The sequence below is a fragment of the Protopterus annectens genome, chromosome 2.part0 (assembly GCF_019279795.1).
Source record: "Protopterus annectens isolate FY-2018-M chromosome 2.part0, PAN1.0, whole genome shotgun sequence".
Lineage (NCBI taxonomy): Eukaryota > Metazoa > Chordata > Ceratodontiformes > Protopteridae > Protopterus > Protopterus annectens.
Genome location: NC_056728.1, coordinates 770,725,674 through 770,748,857, shown reverse-complemented (window position 1 = coordinate 770,748,857; position 23,184 = coordinate 770,725,674). Strand labels below are relative to the sequence as shown.

The window sequence follows — 23,184 nt, the reverse complement described above, 5'->3', positions numbered from 1 at the left end:
GCTATGTTGTGCATAGGTCATATCATGGTGTGACAATGCTGCAGCCAGACATCCACGTGCATGGGACATGGCATGCGCCATGTCACAACGTGTGCACCCAATGCAGGGGCATGGGTCACATTGGTAACACCTGTGCTCTGGCCAGATCACAGCTCACTCTGTGGTACTGTGTCCATACTGCACTGGCATACCAATGCATACTACACATGCAGCCATTGTGTAACACCTACACCATTGTATGCATAGCTGAATGCACGTAACACACCAATTGGTTGTGTGGTGTCATACCACTCTACGGTAACGGGTGTATCTACTGTACATGGGTGGTGTGTATGTCGGGTGGTGCGAGCTGTATACCGTGACGGGGGCACACACAGGTGAGCATGTCATGCCTAGACACATGGGGAATATCAATACAGCAGAACATGCGTTTGACTGGCAACAGACTTACCTGCAACAGACCCTTGGCCTTGCGACACGCCAGACGCATACCTGTAAAGGCATTACACAAAGGTATACACATTAGCCATTACTATCTCCACGGTCAGCACTGTGCATGACACATCATGCATGTGTGTGGTTGCATGTGCTATGCACATGTCTGCTAACACAACATAGCATACAATGGTTTGCATCTTGTGTGGCCATATACCTGGCATGTATTGCTATATCATGTGTTGTACTATGACACCCACACCCACGCCGCCTATCATACAAACATGCAACACTGACTTACCATGCAGCTCCAGGCTCATAGCTCGGGAGACACCCACCTCCACGATGGACGAGGTGGTTCTGCGTGTTGTTCCGTGGGTGTCCCCAGACTGGCCAGGAGCTCCTCCGTAGCTGTGAGTGGGGCTGTGTTGGTGGCCCACGACCTGTCCCACAGTGTTGCCTGCCGATTGCACCGCGACGCTGTCTTGCATGCCGGATCAGGTCTGTGCAGTGCCTGCGGATTTGTTGGTAGCTGCGGTTGGTTCCGCCCACGCTGTTCACCCTCCTGCACAACTCCTCCCACATCTCCTGCCGTTCTTGTGCCTGCTGTGGCACATGGCTAAACAGGGCGTTGTAGTTACTCTGGAGGTATGGTATGATGACCTCCTCCTCCTGTCGGCTAAATGGTGGAAGCCGGAACGTGGCATTATCTGGAAGACATAATGATGGTGGCAGGTCACATTCACACTGCTGTGCTGGCATACTGTTGGAAATGCATTGCTATGACATGTGCGACATCTGCACAGTGATCTGTGAAGGGCATCGTGGCGGTGACACAGCCGATGTTGTGGCTTCACACCATTGAGCACTGGGTGTCACATCATATCTGTGTGCCACCCCATCACACTGTGCACGCACCATGTAGATGTTAGCCTGCCATGGACATGTGTACCTGGCTGCACCTATGTCCATATCAGTTGGCATATGTCCCCATGTGACGTCTGTGCTACTGTTCACCTGTACACTGTGTATATGTCAGTACACATCACGTCTGTGTCCATTGTGAACGCCAGCAGCGGCACTGTACACATACACATGGACACCTGCACATGCATGTGTTGTGCCATGTACTTCCACACAGCACTGTACCGGTGCTGGACAACTTGCCCCAGCTCACCTGTGTTACGTATGTGATAGACATGGAGCAATGTGTAACCATGACACATTGGCAGGAAAGGCCATGCATAGCATGTACACACACATTGTGCAGAGCATCACACAGCACCTGTAACATGACAGGGTGCATCGCCACCACATTACTACTGTGTATGGTTGATAGTGAGAGTGCCTTTTGTCCATTGCACCATGTGGGACTGTGATAGCTCATGCAGCCTTGCTGGTCATCTCTGCATGATATGGCAGGGTATGCCACATACATGGCAATGGGTGTGACCCACTCAGGGGCTGACGGTATTGGCAGGGTGGCTGTCCATTGCTTTTGTCATAGCTGTGTGAAAATGGACATTCCACATGTTTATCACCATGGTGTGGACACTGTCCTCCAGCGAGGTATGCTGTACGCTGCTTGTTGAGGGTGTGTGTGGTGCATGCAGGTATCACACATCCATGCATACACTGTAGCCCTGGCAGGTGCTATGTGCTGGGATGTTGATCGACACAGTGCTGTATGTGTACACACACCGCTATCCCATGCACATGGATATCTGCCTGAACTGATGTGGGTAACACATATGTGTACATACATTGCCCGCTGCCACCCACATGTCTGCTGCTGCACTACACACCGCCATCCCTCCCTGTGTGAATGTGGTGTTGGCCTCAGCAGAGGTATCCATGTATGGGGACATGGATGTTCACATAGCAGGCCCACTGATGGTATCGTCGATCTGACCATACACATATGATGCACCCTCACACATACGACCCATTCATATTGTTGTTCACAATGGTGACACGGCTATATTGCTATGCCGGAGCCATTCACAGACATACATACACAGAGGCATGCACGCCCATCTGTGTCATTGGGCGGGCTATTGGTGTGGTTTGGCACCCAACGTGTTTGACTGCAGGTGGCGCAGACCTACTGTGCACATGTCTACATGGTAGGCCTGTTCTACGGTAGGCATCTGTGATGTGCTGTGCACATCTCATACCTGCACATTTGCTTGTTGTCCATCGGTCCACAGGCCAGTGGTGGGACATACAGGGATGTTGCGGAACATATGTACATGCGACCCTGTACAACTGTGACGCTAGCCTCTCAGATGCTCATGTGTCGTGGACGTGAACACCGTACACACACATGTGGTTGTGGGCCGCCGTCCATACCCATCTCCACCTGTGGGTTGCTATCATCCCACACACTCCTTGTACTGTATGTTCAGGCTATGCAGCTATGTGGGGCTTGTGTGCATACAATACGATACTATGTGCCTTTGCACCCATCACAGACATTGTCACACAGGTACACCGGCAGCCATACACATCGCAGATTGTTGTCAGCATGTCACATGTGGTACACACCTAACACATCTCCTGCGGGACATGGTACTCTGTATGGGCATGTCCAGTAGTGACATACCACAGCTACCCCTACATGACGGCTATGCAGGACATGTCTGTGTACATCTACTGTGACATATACACAAGCAATGCCCCCTACCTACATCACATGGTACTACCTGTGGAGTATGTGTGTCTGCATCCATGCTATGGCCATAGATGACAATTGTACATCTATATGTGCAACATACCTCAGTGGGGTTGTCATGAGCACATGTTCCATGTGTCAATGCATTGTTTGTGTCTGTTGGGCAGTCATTGTTGTGCATGGTTTACATGGCTGACATAGTGTACTGTGTCTGATTCCAGGTACTTCATTGGGCTACCAGCATTGTACATTTCTACAGCACATTCCAGCCATCATGTAGCCAGCTTAGATGACAGTGGGAGGTGTTCCGCCATGTGCACATATGTCACACGGTACAAGGGTGACTGACACACATTGTCGGGACTGGGTTCTGACTGCTGTGGATGTGTGTACCGGTGTTGACAACCATGACTGCACCAGATGGTGTCTTCTGGATGTGTGACATTCACAACAAACACCCACATTCACATAGCAGCACATCGTCCACGACAATTGACATTCCTGCCTGAACACTGTGTACGGTATGTTTGTATGACCACTGCATATATCACTGGTGGCCACCAGCATGGCTGCCTACAACAGCAGTGTGTATCCTGTGCAAACATGGGTTACACCAGTCACACCACACCTGTGCCAGCTGGCCCTGTAGTGGGTGACAGTGCAGTTCCATTCATCATGTAACAGTATACATCGTGCACCAGTATGTTGCAGACATGTGAACGGCTGTGCTACTCAACATATGCACACATGACACATCACCTGGTACACCGTGTCTGCCTTGCCACCTGCTATTGTGACCACCCTGTGATGACATTGTGCGGCCCACATGGACGTGGACATGTGATGGCTCAATGGTGAATTAACCGTCCAGGTGTGTGTCTAGCCAGGTGTCCAGTAGCCACTGGTCTGCATGCAGGGATAGTCTACATTGGCCTACTCTGTCACTGGGACTGTTGACTATGGTCATACTGTTGTTATGCAGGCATGTGCTGTTTGTCCAGTCTGATAGTCGTGTTGAACCACACTACCGTGGCACACATGACGTGTGGACATCTGGCTAAGGTGTGCAGCCCACATGTACATCTTCTCATGCTATGCTGCCTGTGCAGCGGTGTCACATGTCTGCCTCTGGCAGGGCTGTCACAGGTAGGCACAGCATGCAGTGATGTGTGACAATGCTTACACCCTCCACTGTGCTGTACAGTAGCACTGCACACACAGTACAGCACACATGTCATTTATCTACGGTGCCTGGGACCTGCCTCCATGCCCTACATGGCACACCTGCCAGTCCAGATTGTACACAGATCATACCTCCCAGTCACATACCTGGACTGCAACACACACGGGTGGGTGGTTCCCACACCACACCGTGATTTACACACATACTGTATTTTCCCATGACACATTGCATCATAGGTAGTCCATGTTCAGATACCCATGTTTGTGGCCACTACACACATTGTGACACGCGACAGTGCAGACACTGTACACCACAGGTTACATGCCAGTCGGGTTGGCATGCTGTACATTGCACCTGGGACAGTTGCTACTGCTATGTATTGCCAGCAACACGACCTTCCCTAGTATGGACTCCCATACCCACACATGCTTGGCCATGCAGTACGCATAGCTGGGTGACACATTACACGACACATACCATACCTGCACTACCCTCAGCATGCACCAAACCTCCATGTGTCTGTATGCTAGGCCTACACACCTCCCCTCTGTTTGCTGAACATCCATGCTTACCATCCCTGCTAGCCACACCTAAGCACACAACCATAGCAGCATGCATGGTACATACACACTACAGCCGGTATTACTGACATCCACTGACAGAGGTAGTTGAGGGCATGGCACCCTGTCCGATGGACAGTCTATGTGCCTATGCCAACAGTGATCACAGTGCACTTCTGCTACATTTACACACTGGTAGGGACCATGCTATTCCACACTGAGACATGGTGGTGCTGGCATTTTCACAGACGCCACAGTGGTATTCCTGTTCCATGCACACGTGCTGTATGGGCACATGTGCAGGCTGTTGCACGGTAGTTTTGTTCACCTGTGTGTTGTGTGTCACTTGACAGTCATGGTGTGTCCTGCTGGTGCATGACATACTCCACAGCTAGCTACCTACACATGACTGCCAGACATTGCAGTGTGGGCCCTCACGCAGTGTGGTGGTATGTCTCTGCTGTTTGACTACATCCACATTCAATGCAGCATACCACGGTCATGCAGGCATTGACGACACAGATGTTGCTGGCATCCTGCCTGCCAATGGGGTACCTACCAACAATACACACTCTCACTCACTACAGGGTTCCAATCCTTGGCTGGACATTGTATTAACCCTGTGGACACATACATAGTACTGTCATGCACATGTTATGTCTGGGAACACAGTCCCAATGTCACCTCCAACCGTGAGTTGTTGTATCCCGCCAACCTGGCTGTTACATGTCTCTGCAGCAGCACACGACAGTGACTGCTAGCCCATTCATGTACGTTGTGCACCCTGACCACCACACTACCACATCTATCACACTACACATGGATGGTACTGCATTGCACGTATGGGGCTGCATCTCTACACCCATGACTGGGCCATTCAGTATGGCACTGGGCCACATCTTGACATACATGCTTCACACACTCAATGACTACCTGCATGCCTTTCCTGGCACCCTTGTTGGGCTTCTGTGCGCCACAGCACACCACATCCCATGCTGGCCACCTGTCATATTATTGCATGGGTGGTTGGGGTGGTACAGAGGGTATCACATCAGACATGATCCGCTCTTTGCCCTTCAGCACCATTCCACTTTATGCTATTGACAGTGTACACATCCAGCATCACATCGCCCTATGTATCGGCATGTTACGCCATGTGCCTTCTGTACAGTTCACACAGTGGTGCAGGCATATCATGCTGACTACAACATTTCAGGGACGTGTGGCATTGCACGTTCCTCAGACATGTGGCCCCTCATGCTCAGTATTTGCATAACACTACCTGCTGTCACACAGTACTGTACATGCCTACATGTACCACTTCTACATACCTGGCAGCATTCTAGCTCATCCTGCTCATGTTGCTGACACCCATACAGGTGTCAGTGTGGCAGATATATCATGTAGATATCATTGCATCAGTTACATCACACATAGTGCATACACATCACCTTTGCATACTGACAGTCATGCGGTGTGTATCACATGGATACTGTCCCTATACAGGCATATCACGTTGTACATGGTTGATGTACACACACATGGCCCACATGGTGCTGTGGTTGCCATATTACACCATAAGCGTGGGTACACATGTGCAGGACTACACATTTCTGGACCGTATGTCTAGCTGATACCTTGGGTGCCCTTGTACCTGTGCCATACACACATGTACACGCAGGCCGTGTTACAATGACACATGTGTGGTGTACCTTACACAATGGATACAACGTTACATGTCTCAGTATAGTCATGCTGTGCTCTCTACCCAGCTCAGACAGTTGACATATGCAAATGACAGTCATGTAACACATCTGTGCTCACCTGCATGCCACTAACACAGGGGTGTAATGTACTCTGCCATGGGCCATGTTCTCCACAGTACTGATGCATGTAGTACTCCTACATGGTGTTTGCTGTGGGCAGGGGGGTAGTAGCAGTCCTGCATGTGTGCACACATGCCACATTGCTCAGCCCGGCGTCTGTGTGACATCCACAGACTGGACACACACCATGCTGTGGGACATAGGTCCTGTGCACATCCCACAGGGGCACACTGTGTCACTAGTCGTGTGATAGCTGCCTTGCTGGTGGGTGACACACACCCATGGTACCACCACAGCGGACGTATTGTATAGACATGACAGTTGACATCCAGTTCTGCCGTTCAGTGGACACTACCATGGGGGTGTCAGTACTGTGTACATTGCACATGTGTTTACACACGGCCCTGCTGGACATCATTGTGGCACACATTGCACCTGCTATGGAACGTTTGGACATGGTCACTTGCTGTTACCTCCATTTCGTGTACCTATTCTGCTACTACATTGTCCCATATGTGCAGGCCATACATATCTTGTGTATGTATATAACATTAGCCCATCGCTCCATCATGCATGCTATGCCTGTGATACTGTCTATGATTTGTGAACATATCCATCATGCCAGCTTTGCATTACACATAATTGACATAGTCGCCCCTACTGCGTGGGATAGGTACACGTCGTGCGCACATTCCGTATGACATCGACGGTATATGCCCATGCACATGTGTGCTGTGACACTATACATAAATGTCCTATCCTTTGCTGTGGCACTTCAGTGTTGGATATCCACTGCCAACATCGGCGTGGGTGGTGGCATTGTTCTGTGTTTGCAACCCCTATGGCAGACCTGGTGTAGGGTTACCACCTGTGCCTCTTTGCAAGGGACAGTCCCTCCTTGGGCAGTTGTGTCCTGACAAATGTATCACAAATGGCAAATGTCCTGAGATTGTGGGACATCACTATATCCCATTCTTATGTAAGAGTTGCATAACATACTTATTTATGTATGTACATTCCTAACTGTTACAAGACACACAATAAGCAACTGAACTGCTACAAGACTACACATTTCATTATGCAAAAGAGTAGAGTTCTAACCTTTGTACTGACCATGGGTATGTGTCCACCTGTAACATCTGAAGTGTGTCCCGACGATTTCCCACTTTGGCCTTTTGAAAGGGTGGCAAGCCGCCCCTGGGGTTATCGCGGGTGTTTACATGTTGTCCCACTGCTGTGCACACGTTGTCCACAGTTGTTGGTATGCTGCGCGCTTTAGCATTACATATCCAACCTTCGCCTCTCTGCCTGATGGACAGGTATCTTTACCTACACACACCGTTCACATACTGTACAGATTCGTCATACGTATCGTGCGTTACACACCAGTACATGTCGTGGGTTCGACATACCTTTCCGGCCTTTTGTTTTGATTTCGTCTCTATTCCCTTTTTCTTTGTCTACTTTGTCTGCGTTCGGTATGAACATACGGTTTGAATATCCAGGGGGTCTTCCTTATATTCGTCGACGCCTGATGCATGTGGGTTAATCAGGCCAATAGCTGTTCCTCGGTGTGTACTTATGCGCATATCAGCGGTGATCCCCCTTCCTTTCGTTCGTTGCGTCGGCACTAGGCCATGGTTCTTTCCTCGTGTGGCGTTGGTTATTTGCAATACCTTCGTGAGGATGGTATGTATTGTATCATGTTTGTGTGACTGCATCCGCTATGTGTGTTGTCGGGTACATTTCGCTGTGGTGTTAGCCGTGGATTGTGTGTGTTGGGTATGGTATTGTGTTCGACATGTGGGTCCCCGTGTCCTGGCGGCGTCTGTCGATGGCGTTGTGCATTCAAATGTGTTACATGGCTGTTATTTTCCTGTACATAGCGAATGCATGGATGCATGAGCCGCTGCTAGTGTTTCCCAGGAGCTTGTTGTGGGTATGCCGCTGTCATTCACTGCCTGTATGTGTTTGCTACTGTTTTAGCTGTTATCCCTTTGATATGTGCAATGGGGTATATCTGCGGATGTGGGTGACGGGTACGCGGTGTGAGTCTTGCATTTATACATACCAGATATGCTTGTGTGTGTGCTCCATCCGTGCTTGGGGAGCTGCGGGTTACCTGTGTGTTGTTCCGGGAATGTTTGTTTTGTTGATGTCGTCTGCTGTCGGTATCGCCTGCATGTGTGCTTCCTGCACGTATTCCTCCTTCACATCGGTTATATATCTGCGGATGTTCGTCCGTGCCTACCATCCATTGGCATTTTGTCGCTGATAGTTACGGTGATTGTGGTCCTATACTTGGGGCGGACTGTATGCTACCGGTAGCCTCCTATTCGTGTGCCGCTTGCTTACGTCACGGTCGTGGAACACACCGCGGTATTTACCGGACCGTGACTGTTCACGATCGGTGCCGGATGGCACATTCGTATTTTCGCCGTACATGCCTGATGCTGTGTAACGCGTTGCCGACGGACCGTGGAGTGTACGTTATGGCCCCATACCTACGGTCATGGTTTGTACATGCGTCCTTTGCATCTCCTGTTTGCTATGGCCCTGTGGTACACTTTGGGACATTGCGCTTTGCATCATTTTACGCCGCCACGTGCATAGCCACTTAGGAGATGTCGGTACTACTTTGTGGGTACTGCTGTACATACGCCTATGGTTCCTGTACTGTATGCCTCGCCTGTTATTACACTCCGGCTGTGACATGTCACCTTCATACACAGTTTACACTGGCACACACATTACACACACACAGCGGAACACACGACAACCTCACCTCACACATACACATATTGCCGCCATGGCTGTCAACCTTCTATTTCCGGAGTGGGGAACACACACAGTAGTAATGTGAAACACATGGGCATAATGTGGAACACATAGTAATGGCATAGTGACAACTTCAGCTAAGTAGGTCATAGGTTGATTATGATATGCTGATTTACTTACAGTGAAGAACCTTTACTAACTTACTATGAGTACATTCTATTTACCAGGATGTCATTTATATACATTCCTAACAATGGTTGTTTGAGAGACATTTTCAATGTGGAACTTGGAGGAACTGCGAGGAACATGCACTGTTTTACACACCAGATGAGGTACGTTCCTCATAATGTACACTTCACTGGTATGCTTTCCGCTTTCGCACCGACGGTTGGACACAATACCTACGTTACGCACGCCGGTGGCGGCGTGTATCTCCGCACTCATGTCCTATGGATATGACACGCATATGTAGGGTTGCCACCTTTTCAAATGGCCAAGGTGGGACATTTTTAGTAGGTACGTCAGGTTTTGCATGCCAACACATACCCACGGCCAGTACAGAGGACAGCGATTCACTTTTTTGACGGAATACAAAGCTGTAGCATTACAGTTGCTTATTCTGTTTATTATCATATTTAGATGTTTCTTCTACAAAATAACTGTTTTCTGCAACTAATAAAGTAATTATGGGAAATGGTTTTGTCCTACAATCTCAGGACATTTGCCATTTTGTCATTGTTTTTGCAGGACACAACTGCCCAAAGGTGGACTGTCCCTCACAACGTGGGACAGGTGGTGACCCTACACATATCCCGTTACTGTACCGTGGATCGGTGACCATCCCGACATCGCGGATATGTATTGCTGCAGGTTAACATTTCCATGGCTGGCGTTACCTGCCCTGCCCACCCTCCAGGATGATCGGGTTGTCGGTCACTATGTTTAATATGTGGTGATTTTGCGTCTTACTTATCTGTGACCTTGCATCCCTGGGTTCCATATTACCCTGTTGTCCTTTCTATCTGTGTATGCGTACATATATTTCTACATGTGTACTGATATGTATTTCCGTATCTGTGTATGCAAATGCGTACATGTGGTCGACTTGCGGCGATAGTGGCAGCATATGGCTACGCCGTGTGCTGTTGAACCGGCGTGCATTGAGGTGTTGGCGTTCCATGCTCTGCTGACTATTGGGTGTGCAGTGTTTGGCCGGTGCCTTTGTTGGAGTCACACATACGTCCGCATACGGTACACATTACGGGCGGACATGTTTGTGTGGCGTCCATTTTACTGTGTGTGCAGGTCAGGAGGTGTCAGTCCATGGGGCCTACACTGTCAAAGTATGTGCTATGCGTAGGCATATTGGGTACGCCTCTGTCTACCTACTGGGGCTGGCTCAGTGTGTCCATGGCGCACGCCCTGTGCCTGTGCTTGCCCTGGCAGTTGTGGCGGGCTTGGTGGCCCTCCGGCATTATGTCCCTGCAGCAGCTGTTTCCGCAGAATCATATTGTGTAGCATACAACATACTATGAATATGTGGGCACTTGTGCCTGGAGAGTACTGCAAGGCTCCACCGGATGTATCCAAGCACCGGAACCGTGATTTCAAGATCCCGAACACACGCTCTATGATTATTCTCGTTTGCGCGTGTGCCTCATTATGGCGTTCTTGCATGTGTGTGTGTGCATTTCTGATGGGTGTCATCAACCACGGCTCCAGTGCGTAGCCAGCATCCCCACAAGGTGACCTTGTGTGATGTCCCCACTGGCGAATACCTGATACAGCTGTGAGGCATGCCAGATATGGGAGTCGTGGTAGCTTCCAGGGCTGCCAGCACACACATCCATGATAATGCCCTGCGCATTGCACATGACCTGGCAATTGATGGAGGGGTATCCCTTGCGGTTTATGTAGCGTCTACCCTGCTCCCCAGGTGGTGACTTGATTTCTATGTGCGTACAGTCTATCGCACCCAGGACCTCCGGGTATTGTGCCACACGGTGGAAAGGGCGCATATTGCTAGCCAACTCCTCCTGAGATGTGGGGAACTTTATGTGCTCATGGGCATGTGGTAACATGGCATCCAGGAACTGGTGTAGTACCCTGGATGCTGATGCCTGTGAGATGCCCATTATGTCCCCGGTGGGCCTTTGAAAGGTACCTGTAGCCAGTATTCGCAAGCTCACACATACCTTTGTGTCCACTGGGATGGGCTCCCCTCTGTTGTCTCTTGTTCTCAGGCGCGGCCGGCACAGCTCCACTATTTGCTGTAACGTGTCCCTGTCCACCCTGTAGCGCTCTACTATCTCCAGGTCTCGCAGCCCCTGGTAGGTCACCCTTGGTCTGAACACTCTCCTTCTCCTGTGAGGCCTACGGTAGTTGTCGGCACCACCCTCCGCAACTCCGTCTGTCTCTGCCACATACCTATGCATCACGGCCACGGCGGCACCCAGCATATACATGTTAAAAGTTCCCGTCTGTTTACACCCTACGGTGCGGCGTTTGGGAAATCGCGCTGTGTGTTGTGCGCATTCACATTTATTACTGTTGTGCTGTATACCGGTGATGTCATTGGGTGTGTCTGTGCGGCCCTATCCATGGATTATTTCCGTGGTTTTACGCTTGCAGCTGCAACGGTACTGCCTGTAGTGTAACATTACAGTTGCCTGCATTGCCTTCGCCTGGCATCTTACATTACTGCATCCTGCACGCACATGGCATATGATGCATTTTATCTGCGGCCGCAGTTATGCTACCTCTGTACTTGGCTGTGCTATTTCGGTTCTTTGCTCTTTGCATTTCTACTACATCCCCTATTATCTTTGCTCTCATATGCCTCCCCTTTCCCGTTCTGCAGCAGTCTGCATGCAGACTTATCAGCTGCCGCGTTTGCCCTTCCTGCATTGATTGGTGTTAATTGCTCGTTACGGATACATTTACACTGCTTCCGCATTTCCTCGTATTCTCCGCATTACCTTCCTATATCCCTGGTTGTTGCCGGTGAGGCCGTCACACATGACTGGTTTCGGGAACGTAGTCGTCCTCGTGCACATGCATTTGTACGCGCATTCTGTACTGTCAGCGCATCTATTTCCTAACACGCCAGTCATGATGCTGTAATGTGCATTGTACAGCCCAGATTTGCTGTCCTCCAATATCCTTCCTCCTACAGTGGCACACCCCTGTGTGGTTGACATGTATCTCGTGTAGGCCACTCCTCGGTGTAGTACCGCTACACCGTTTGCTCCATCCTTACGCTGGCGCTTTTTTGCGATTCACTATTATCTGCCTCATTTGCATGGAAGTGACTACTAGTACCTGGTTTCGGCGACGACACCGCCTCCACTCCTTGACAACCATTGCGCTGGGGTTGCAGCTTTACATACATACTATGGTGTGTGGTGGCTGTGCAGCTGATTTGTGTTCTAATGCTCTTTTCGGACATTATCATATTATTTCATTGCTTTACAACTTCTGTGCACACATCCCGGGGGTCTGCTGTTCTTTCTACGTACGTGCCATTTATGTCATTTTTTACATTTTGTGCATATTTTCTTTGGACATTCTCGGTGCCTTTCCACATTGGCATATTGCACCTATATGATACCTGACTTTGACAGCCTTCCGTTACTCCTCCGGTATGTTTGGGTAAATGTAAACCGTTTTTTTGGTTTACATTGCTGTGCCCTTACGCTATGCCTGCGCCACTTTGTGGATCGCTATTGCCCTCATTTGCATGGTGCAATACCGCACACAGTGTGTTTTGCATACCCGCGGGGGGGGACCCCGGGCGCACGCCGGTAGTGCACGTGGAATTCATTCATACCTGAATCGCTAAGCAGCCATATTTGGCGTTATAACACCGACGCTATGCTGGCGCCTGGCGCAAGGTTCATGAATCCCGGGGATTATCTCTTTTTTATAACTGGTCAGTATCATATATGTACTTGCTACATATGCTAACTTACCTAGTAAAATAGAGTTTGTCAGATATATTTTTTTCTTGTATGATAACTTATATAACTTCCAAAATATGCATATATGTCTTATTTCTTGAATAATCTTCTCCCATTGTTTTTTAATATATTCATTTTTTCCAAATAATGTTTCTACTATATCCATAGGCCCTCTATTAAACTATATTCTCCTATGTTCCCCTGTGAACTCAAAACCTTTACTTTTTTTCTTTATTTACACAGAAGCCAACTGTTTCATTAACTTTTTGATTGTCTCTTCCATCCCGTCTTTATTTTTTGTAATTAATACTATGTTGTCTGCATAAGTAAATGTTATTGGTAGTCATATTTCCTTCATTATGTTCTATTCTGCCATATTTAATGTTCTACTTATTTTATTGACAATTACTGCAGTGGTGGTGCTGAGGTAGCATTGTCACCTCACAGTAAGACGTTGTCCTGTTCGATTCTCAGCTAGAATGTCTTCTGTGTGGAGATATGCGTGAATGGGCATACCTTCATTAAAGGTTGTGCGTCAGGGCTGGCAACTTGGTACATAAAAATCTACTGCCAATCATTAGCGGATCAGAGTTCCGCTGTGGCGACCCCTAACCGGGAAAAGCCGAAAGACACAACAACATTCATAACTAAAGCAAATATGATACTGCATGCTGGGCATCCTTGTTTTATTCCACATCCTATTTTAATTTTCAAATCCAACAGCACACAACACGGTTTCCATCCACATCACAGCACTACCACAGCCCTTTTATCTTTCACTAATTATATAAACCTTCACAGGAATGATAACAAATATGTATCAGACATTTTCCTAGACCTCTCAAAAGCATTTGATATGGTCTCCCACTCCATTCTACTAGACTCACTAACATCATTATTCTTTACCTCCTCTACTATAGCCTGGTTCAGAAGCTACTTGTCTGACAGGCAACAATCAGTCCAGTGGAAAGGAACTCTGTCTACACAACTTCCAGCCACCATAGGTGTCCCACAGGGCTCTATACTGGGCCAGCAATTGTTCTCTATTTTCACAAATAACCTCAAATGCTCTACACAACATGCCACACTCATACAATATGCAGATGATTCAACTCTGATCTGCTCCGCCTCATCTCCCACCACCCTACATACACTCACTCAAGATACCTTTATCTCAGTAGAAAAATGGATATCTGGGATCCAACTAATTCTAAATCCCAAAAAGACAAAACTGCTACTATTTACCCCTAATAGATAAAAACCCTCTCCTTTACCATAACATCTAATGACGGCACCACCATCTCCCCTTCTAACCACACCAAACTTCTGGGCATTGAAATAGACAATAATCTCCACTTTGATGTTCACATCTCACATACCATAAAACTAGTACACAAAAACTAGGCTCCCTATACAAGCATAAGTCCTTTCTCTCACAAAAAGCAAGAGTCACTCTTGCACAAAGCCACCTCCTCTCAACTCTATTATATGCAGCACCAATCTTTACCCAAATCAGACAATGTGACCTAGACAAACTAGAATCATGCTACAATAAAATAGCCAAGTTTGCTACTAACTCAACCTATAGAACCCATCACTGTGCTGCACTAAAAGAACTAAAATGGCTTGAGCTACCACAGCTACTTAACTATCACCAGCTGGGCACAGCCTACAATATTCTCAAATATCCTGGTAAAAACCCTCATTATCCAACCTACTTACTATCTATACTACAAACCGATACCTAAGATCCAGTGAAAAATCTCTCCTCTCCATCACCAATGCTAACAATAATGCAGGGAAAGCACTCTACTCCCACACCGTTGCCAGAAATTGGAACTCTCTTCCCCTATCTGTGTCCACTGCCCCCTCCACATCCATATTCAAAAACTCCCTCAAATCGCACCTTCTTAGTACATGGTTATGCCCTTGTATCATATAACCCTACCCATACTACTATTAACTCCCCAAATTCCTCTCTGATCACATGCTGGAGCTCTGATCCCCTGTAGGCTTGGTCATCTGAAAGGGTACTTTTAACTGTAGAATCTTACTTGTTATATTTTCTTTTCTTACCAAAGTATGACTGACATTGTTTTTTTACCCATGTTCTATATCTTTTACCTGGAGTGTTTTTATTAATTCTTGTTATATTACTATGCTCAGCATACATGATGTAACCTGTTTTGTGTATTATGCTGGATGTACTGTATTTGTATAACTTGATGTTGGAGCTTTTCTCCCCGGGCCTCCGCTGAAAATGAACCTGGTCCAGTCGGAATTTCCCAGTTAACAAATGTAAAATAAAATAAATAAATAAATAAATAAATTTCCTCATTTAGCCATCCATTTAAAATTATTCTTATGTTATTTCTTTCATGTATAGATCTAATTAATTATCCTATCACTTATGTTGTATGCCCCTAATATGTCCCATAAAGCTTCATATTGTATTTTATCAAACTTCTTACTTAGCTCTCTTATAATAATTTTAGCTTCTACTTTTTAATTACAGTATTATCTACTACTTCTTTTACTATCCATAATAATTCTTGACTTCCTTTCCCTTTTCTACCAAAGATTGTTTGTTCAAGCAACTTATCTACTTTATTTGTTAGTCTTTTAGCTATTATTCTCATAAATGTGTTATAATCTGCATTATTTAATACTACTGGCCTCCATTTTTTTTAAAATATCATCTTTATCTCCTTTTTTCCATATATGTTTCGTAATTCCCATACATATATGTTTATGTAATATACCTTTCCTTAACCATTCATTTAGCATCTCCACAATAGGATTTTTTGCCAGTATTCCATATCATTGTACATATAATATTCAGTACCATCCAGGGTTGCCAGATTTGGTATCGGCAAGGTAGGGACGAAAAAAAAAGTGAAGAGCAAAAAAAAAAAAGGTCTTTAATCTTTAATGCAGAACACAGTTCCACATTAAAGATCTGCACTAAACACGATGGAGCTTCTCGTGTTTAATGCAGAACATTGCAGTTCCGCATTCAACAGAAGTAGCTCCGTGTTTAGCGATTTTTGATTAGCTCAGATCGACATACGGGTTAAATCGCTAAACACGGAGCTACTTCTGTTTAATGCGGAACACAAGAAGCTCCGTGTTTAGCGATTTTTGATTGGCCTGTATGCCAGGTATACAGACCAATCAAAAAAAAAAAAAAACAAAGTGGAGGCTGGCCAGGATTTAAACCGGCAGGGCAGGACTCGGGATCAGGCTGCTGATCTCGGGACAGTCCCGCCCAAATAGGGACGTCTGGCAACCCTGGTACCATCCAATCCTGTGGTGGTATCCATATTAATGTATTTTAATGATTCATTTAGTCCTTTTATACTTATACTTTTTCTTGATTCGCATTATCTTCTTCACTTCGTTTTTTAGCTATGCATTTTCTGTTTTACTTTCATCACCTTTTTACAAAATTCAGTTCTATATGCTTTTAAATCACCTTGTATACTCCTTACTGTGTTATTATTTTTTTCATTGTTCTTTAATTCTCCTATTTTTGTTTTCTTTCATTAATTTGCTCAAGTAGGAGGCTACTTCATCTTTTCTTATAAACAATATATTTGTTTATACAACAATCTTGTACTATTTTCTTGGTGTATATTATATATTTCTTTTTCTTTCTCAGGAAAGATTCTTTTATCTCTTATTATTTCCCTAAACACTTCTTGACTCAATCATGTATATATTAATTTCTCTATTCTTCTGTTTTCATTTTGGTCTTCCAAAAACATTTTTTATATTTTTCCTTAAAACTTATCCACCAACCTGTGCAAGTTCCATAAAATATTCTAATACCTATATGATCTTTCCATAATTTGTTTAATTTTTTTCTATTGCCTTTGTCTTTTTCATTAAGCCTTTTAATGCCTTTACCTATTTTTATGTATCCTTATTTCTCATATACCTCTATCCATATAGCTATATGAAAAAATTTCTCTTTATCCCTTTTTTTGCAATATTTTAAACTATCTGATACTAAGTAGTCAGTTTCATTATTAATTTCTCCTCTTCTATAAGGCCAATGTTTATTAACTCATATGTATAACTATAAATTTAACATCATTGTTATTTTTCTTTCATATTCTTTTATTGCTATTAAAGTCTCCCAGTAATATTATCTCCATATTAACACCTAAATAATTTAGAATTTTCTTAAACATTATTTCTTATTCTTTCTTTGTAACATATGCATATAAAGCAATAATTCTGTAAACCTTTGTTGTTCATCTTGGTCTAGTACCATTATTCTTCCTAATTCAACTGCTGTGAAATTAGAATTGTAATGTTTTCTTTACATAATCTACCTATTCTTGAATGTACGTCTTTTCCCATATTCCAGTAATTGTTCCATCCCATAGAATTTCACTTTGTAATCTTTCTTCTTCTGTCAGAATCCAGTGTCTTCTAAAGTATAATAATACGCATGTCCATTGAAGCACACTGTTCTAAAATACCGATTCTTCTGTTGGTGGTCTTCATACTATCCACGTTTAAATCTAAACCCTTCAGCTTTTAAATGATATTGTTGCTTCTATCTTATCCTTTACCCTTTTTTATTATCTTTCACAGCTACACTTTTAAATTTTCTTTTCCTCTCTTTTACCATTTTTCCCTGTGGAATTTTTACTTCCCTCACTACTTGCCAATTTCCGTCGCTATGGGTATAGGGAAAAACATTGTTATTAATATTGCTGGTGTTAATGTTATAAAATGGTGTATGAGCATCTGTACCATATTAAGACCTGTAATTTGAACAATGCACTTCACATACATTCTATTATATGTAATAATTTCATGAATTTCAAATTTGCAGTTTTAAGAGAAGGTTACAATTAACCCTAGAGGTGGGGTGTGGGAATCCCAACTGGAATATAGGGAATTATTATGGCAGTTAAAACTTGATGCTGTGAACCCACCTGGGTTAAATAAAACTGTATCAATACTGCCTGTGCTTAATATGTATATATATATATATATATATATATATATATACATAGGGGGCTACCTCTGTTCTTCAAAAACACACTTTACCAAAGAACAGAAAGCTGAACCCACTTTAGCAAAAGTGCACTTAAACGATGGTTCCTCCTAAAATAGGTGACTTTTAGAGACATGGTGCATTACACTTAATAAATAATAACAATAATTAGTTGTAGACTTCCTTTACTTCAGAAAATGTGTATTAATTCACTTTTCTTATTCTGTAAATATCTTGCATTAATAGTAGTAATGTTTTAAGTGTCTCTGATTGGCTGTAATTATTTTTGGATGTGTCCCTGAATTGTTGAGAGTATGGATGGTGATTGGCTGATGACTTTTGGAAAAGGTGGTGAATTACACTTAGTAAATAATGACAACAATTAGAGTTACAGACTTGTTTTACTTCAGAAAATGGATATTAATTCATGTTTTCTAATCCTGTCAATGTCTCAAGTTAAAAATACTAATATTTTAAAAGTGTCCCTGATTGTCCCTAATAATTTTTTGATTTGGCCCTGATTTGTTGAGAGCTATGAATGGTGATTGCTGAATACAAAAAGCAAAGCTGAAAGTTACGATAAACAGACAAGCACGGTGTGGGTATGCAACACTAATTGAAGAATTTACTTTGGATGGTTATACCTTACATGTTTTGTATGAAATGAGCCCCTTCACCCTATACTTAGACACTTTTTAGTGCTACTCTATACACTACTTGACTGTGAATCCCAGCATATGCCTCTCTTCATTCATTTACTTGCCAGGTGCATTTTAAATATCGCAAGAAAAGTGAGGCTTACTGTTCCAAAGTGAGGCTTACTATTACTTATGTTAAATCTGTTGGCAGTGTCGTTTTTTTGTTTGTTTTGTTGATAAATTTCTCTCACTGATTTTGCTGTGAAACTTGAAATAAAAGGTTTAAAATTCAACTCTTTGTAGTCTGGAAAAATAAAAACTGGCTTGAATAGCATTTTATGGTAATTGGAGTGAGACAGCCAAATAGTGGGATATTAGTATGGTGGGGTAGGGGGTAGACACAGGGATGGGTCCTGCCTAGGACCTCATTTGATCACGGTCCAGTTCTGGCTTCTCCTTAATGAAGATGTTAGGTATTTCACTATGGAAACATCACATTTTAAAGCATTAAGCCCCAAGAAGCTGCCTATGCATGGTAAACACTGAAGAGCTATCGGTAGTATTTCCTTTGACAGCACTGGACCGTGCTGTAGGTTCTTATCATTTCTGGTGCACCTGTACATGACAGCATGTGATCAGTGCCCTTTCATGTTAATGATATACTCTCTCTGTTTCCATTGAATGAGTCTGTAGATGTGCTGTCACTTTTTTCTTTACAGTGATACTGTCTTTGGAGGTCTTGACTTCCTTTTTCTGGCACTTCAACTTCATGGAGGTCTAAGTTTCCTTATCCAGTCCTTCACTTGTTTCATTTCTGTATTTTTATGTTTTTATTTTGTAATTGGAAGCAGTCTGATCACCTGCTGCATCCCTAAAAACCACCTGTCCCCTTTTGATAAAATATCAAAAGCCCCTCTGCATTTTGTTAAGAGGGTAAACCCAGGAGATAGGCCGGCTACTTAAAGCTTGCTGGGGAGAAGATGGATAAGATCAAGACACAGTGCTATCCTTAGTGCCATGCTGGGGAATTTTTAGCATTAAGCCTAACAGCCTTCCTCATTGTGGTCTTGTGTATTACCAAGGTGAGGACTTGAAGTATCCAAGCCTTTGATACTTCCACATGTTATGGGCAGGAAGACTTTGTTAGCCATTCTATGCAAAGATATGTGTCCTGTGTTCCTGGTGCACTCCATATAGGTATTAATAATGCAGCTGATTGGCTGCCTTCCTCCCTCCCCACACAGCATGGATAGCTCTGTATTGGCTACACATTTCCATGCTTTTCAGTTGGCTCCTCCTTAATTCATATTGCTGGGTAATCACTGGTTGTTTGGAACATGGTCAGGGCTTTATCCTTGTGTTGAGTCAAAATTATCTTGAATTTTGATTCACTAACATAAAACTAATTTAGCTTCCTAAATGTTAAGTATTTCATTTTATCCTGAATCGCTGGACATTTTTTTCAATGGGAACATTTTTCACCCAGAGTAATTCATTTTACTTTCATGAATATTCACTAATGCTGCTGCATTTCCTATTTTGCAGGTACCTGAAATGCTCATGCAAAATATTTTGTGGCCCTTTTAATGGGGGAGGGGGTACTGAAGAAATTACAGTCCCTTTGCATCAGTGTCTGTGTTTTATCCTTTCAGTGTTCATAGCCAGTTAGAGAGAGTTTATAAAACCGGGTGGTAAATTGCCCACTACTTATTCTCCAGGTCAGATAATGAATGTTGTCCACGAGTAATTGATGTTTATGAGTGCAAACAACTGTGCACTGAGACTCATTCACATCTACCAAACATAAGCAACATAGATGTTAAAACTAAGGTATTTTCTGAATGTTGTACATTTGTCAGTATGCTTGTAAGCACTGTTTAGTCTTTGTGTAGTTATTGGGGCTGTAATATGCAAGTACTCATTAACAAGTTTCCATTCTTTTATTTTGAAGGGCGTAGTCTGAACATCACAGAAATTGTGACCATTGGCATTGTGGCTGCATTAGTAGTGGTTGCACTCATTTTTGCTACTACGAGTTGTGTTGTGCGTGCACAAAAACACTCTGATGACAAGATAAGACAGCCTCTTTTGACGGATCATTACCAGTCCTATACAGAAGACCCAGAGGAACTGCACAGCGGAAAGCAATCAGTTGTTTAAATAGTTGTTTTACAACCCTGTCTTATTTTACATTAGATTTTATTTTCTGTATGTAAACTTCTTTACCCTCATGAACTGTATATAAAAAAAATCTATCAATGTGTAGGTTTTTTTGTGGCTTATTTCACTGTTTGAAAAGCTTTGTCTGTCTCTTACTAAGGCTATGTAACACTGTGGACTTCAGATAGTAGTAGTTGTATAAAAACTGGTTTTCTTTGTAGTGCATCTAAAGATGAAAAGGACATTAATATATTAAATTATAGCAAGTCAAAGAAAAACGTGGTGTTTGTCTTAAAAATGAGTGCATTTGATAGATGCTAGACCACTGGAGTTACTCAGAGATGAACTTTTTGACACTGACATTTGGAAGCAACCAGAATAACAGACATTGCTTTAGCAGTCCCTAACTGGTTACGCCCACCCCCTGCATACTAATGCATCATCATTGATGAGAGTAATTCAAAGGTAGATCTCCTGCCCATCATTTCTCCAGTCCTAAGAGCTAGTCCATCTTACAGCAAGTTTAACCCTTTAAGTATTGGTGATGAGGTCTGTGCACATGTTGGCTATGCCAGAAGATCTGGCATTGAAATAACCCATTCTCACCTTTTTTGTTTTGTATTTAAATGCTAAAAGTTTTCATTCTCTGAAAACGTGGAGTAGATATTATTTCAGTGAATGTGCTAATGAAATAATTGCTAGAATGTTTAAAAACATGACCCCAGAATTAACCCTAGATGTAAGACTGCATGTTTATAAGACTCATTATGTGTGTCATTAGCACTGACATCAGTTGGTCTAGATGCAACTGTTAATGCTTATATGTGATTTACACCCATTCAGCTGTGATCACTTGGTGTGATCAGATCTCTGAGCTGGGATGTTTTTCTGTATTGCAGGTGTTTTCAGATCTGTGTAATCATGTCTTGCAAGAGTGCTTCACAACTATACCCATTATACCTATTACAATGGACAACCTTTTCAATGTTTTCTTAAGAATAAACTGTAAATTGTGTAGAACAAATAGGAAAGGCTGAGTCTACATTCTGAGTGTTGTGTAAGATGACTTTGTTGTGTGATTCAGTAAAGCCCCATCACTATGTCCATTTTTTATAGCGGGGCTTCAGATCTGTATGTGTAGCATAGTAGGAAAGGGAGCTTCAGTCATTTTCACAAGGTCAGAAGAGAGAAAGCAAACGACATTACCAAACTGGTAGAACAAGTAGAGTTATTTGCAAGTTGGCCAAAGAATCCATGATGACATGCAATATTCTATAGCAAAAAAAAAAACGTAAACGCAGTAGGCACTATCTGAACTTTCTGCATGTTCACTATTAAAATTTTCCTCGGTGTTCACACCACAGAAGCATTTCTATAGGTGAGTCACTTATACACACATGCTTGGGTTAAAGCAGCAAATGCCATTAAAAAGGTCTCTCTATGGAATAAAGGCATATGAGCTGTGTGACACAAGATCAACAGTGTAGAAGATTGTGAAAAGGTACTTTTTATAAAGGAAGGTTTAATATCATGGGCATACTGTGGTCATAGCAGTGAAGCCCATGGTAGGGATAATCGCAAGTAAGATTGTGATACTCTTTCTGGAAAAGGCCATTATATTAATTGACAGATATTATCCCACTGCTAAACCTGTCCGCTGCCAACAGCACCTAGAGTTAGAGTTCGGTGAAAGTCTAGTCTCGACAAAGACAGGTATGCAACCAAACTCTAAGAGGCAAGTTTATCTGTTGAAGACAACATCTCCTATGTTGCTGAGGACTGCCAAGCAGTGCAAGCAATAATGTGATTTCCAGACTTCCCAAAAAGTGCATGGGCTTATCATATACAGGAGTCAAGTCATAAAATATAAGAAAGACTATGGTGTGGGAATTGGGGGAGTGGAATATGATGACCTGAGGGGCAGGATCAGAGATGAGTCATGAGTCTGGGGCAAACT

At 44.0% G+C, this 23,184-nt stretch overlaps 1 protein-coding gene across 1 annotated transcript in view; it reads left to right on the top strand.

Moving 5' to 3' along the window:
- Positions 1 to 21,499, top strand: part of TYRP1 (tyrosinase related protein 1) — a 268,556-nt gene extending 247,057 nt beyond the window's left edge. Inside the window, exon 8 of the mRNA XM_044061082.1 lies at positions 21,019 to 21,499. Within this exon, the coding sequence (XP_043917017.1) occupies positions 21,019 to 21,227 (209 nt within the window). The 3' untranslated portion in view covers positions 21,228 to 21,499. The remainder of the gene's footprint in view (positions 1 to 21,018) is intronic.
- The last annotated feature ends 1,685 nt before the right edge of the window (positions 21,500 to 23,184 follow it).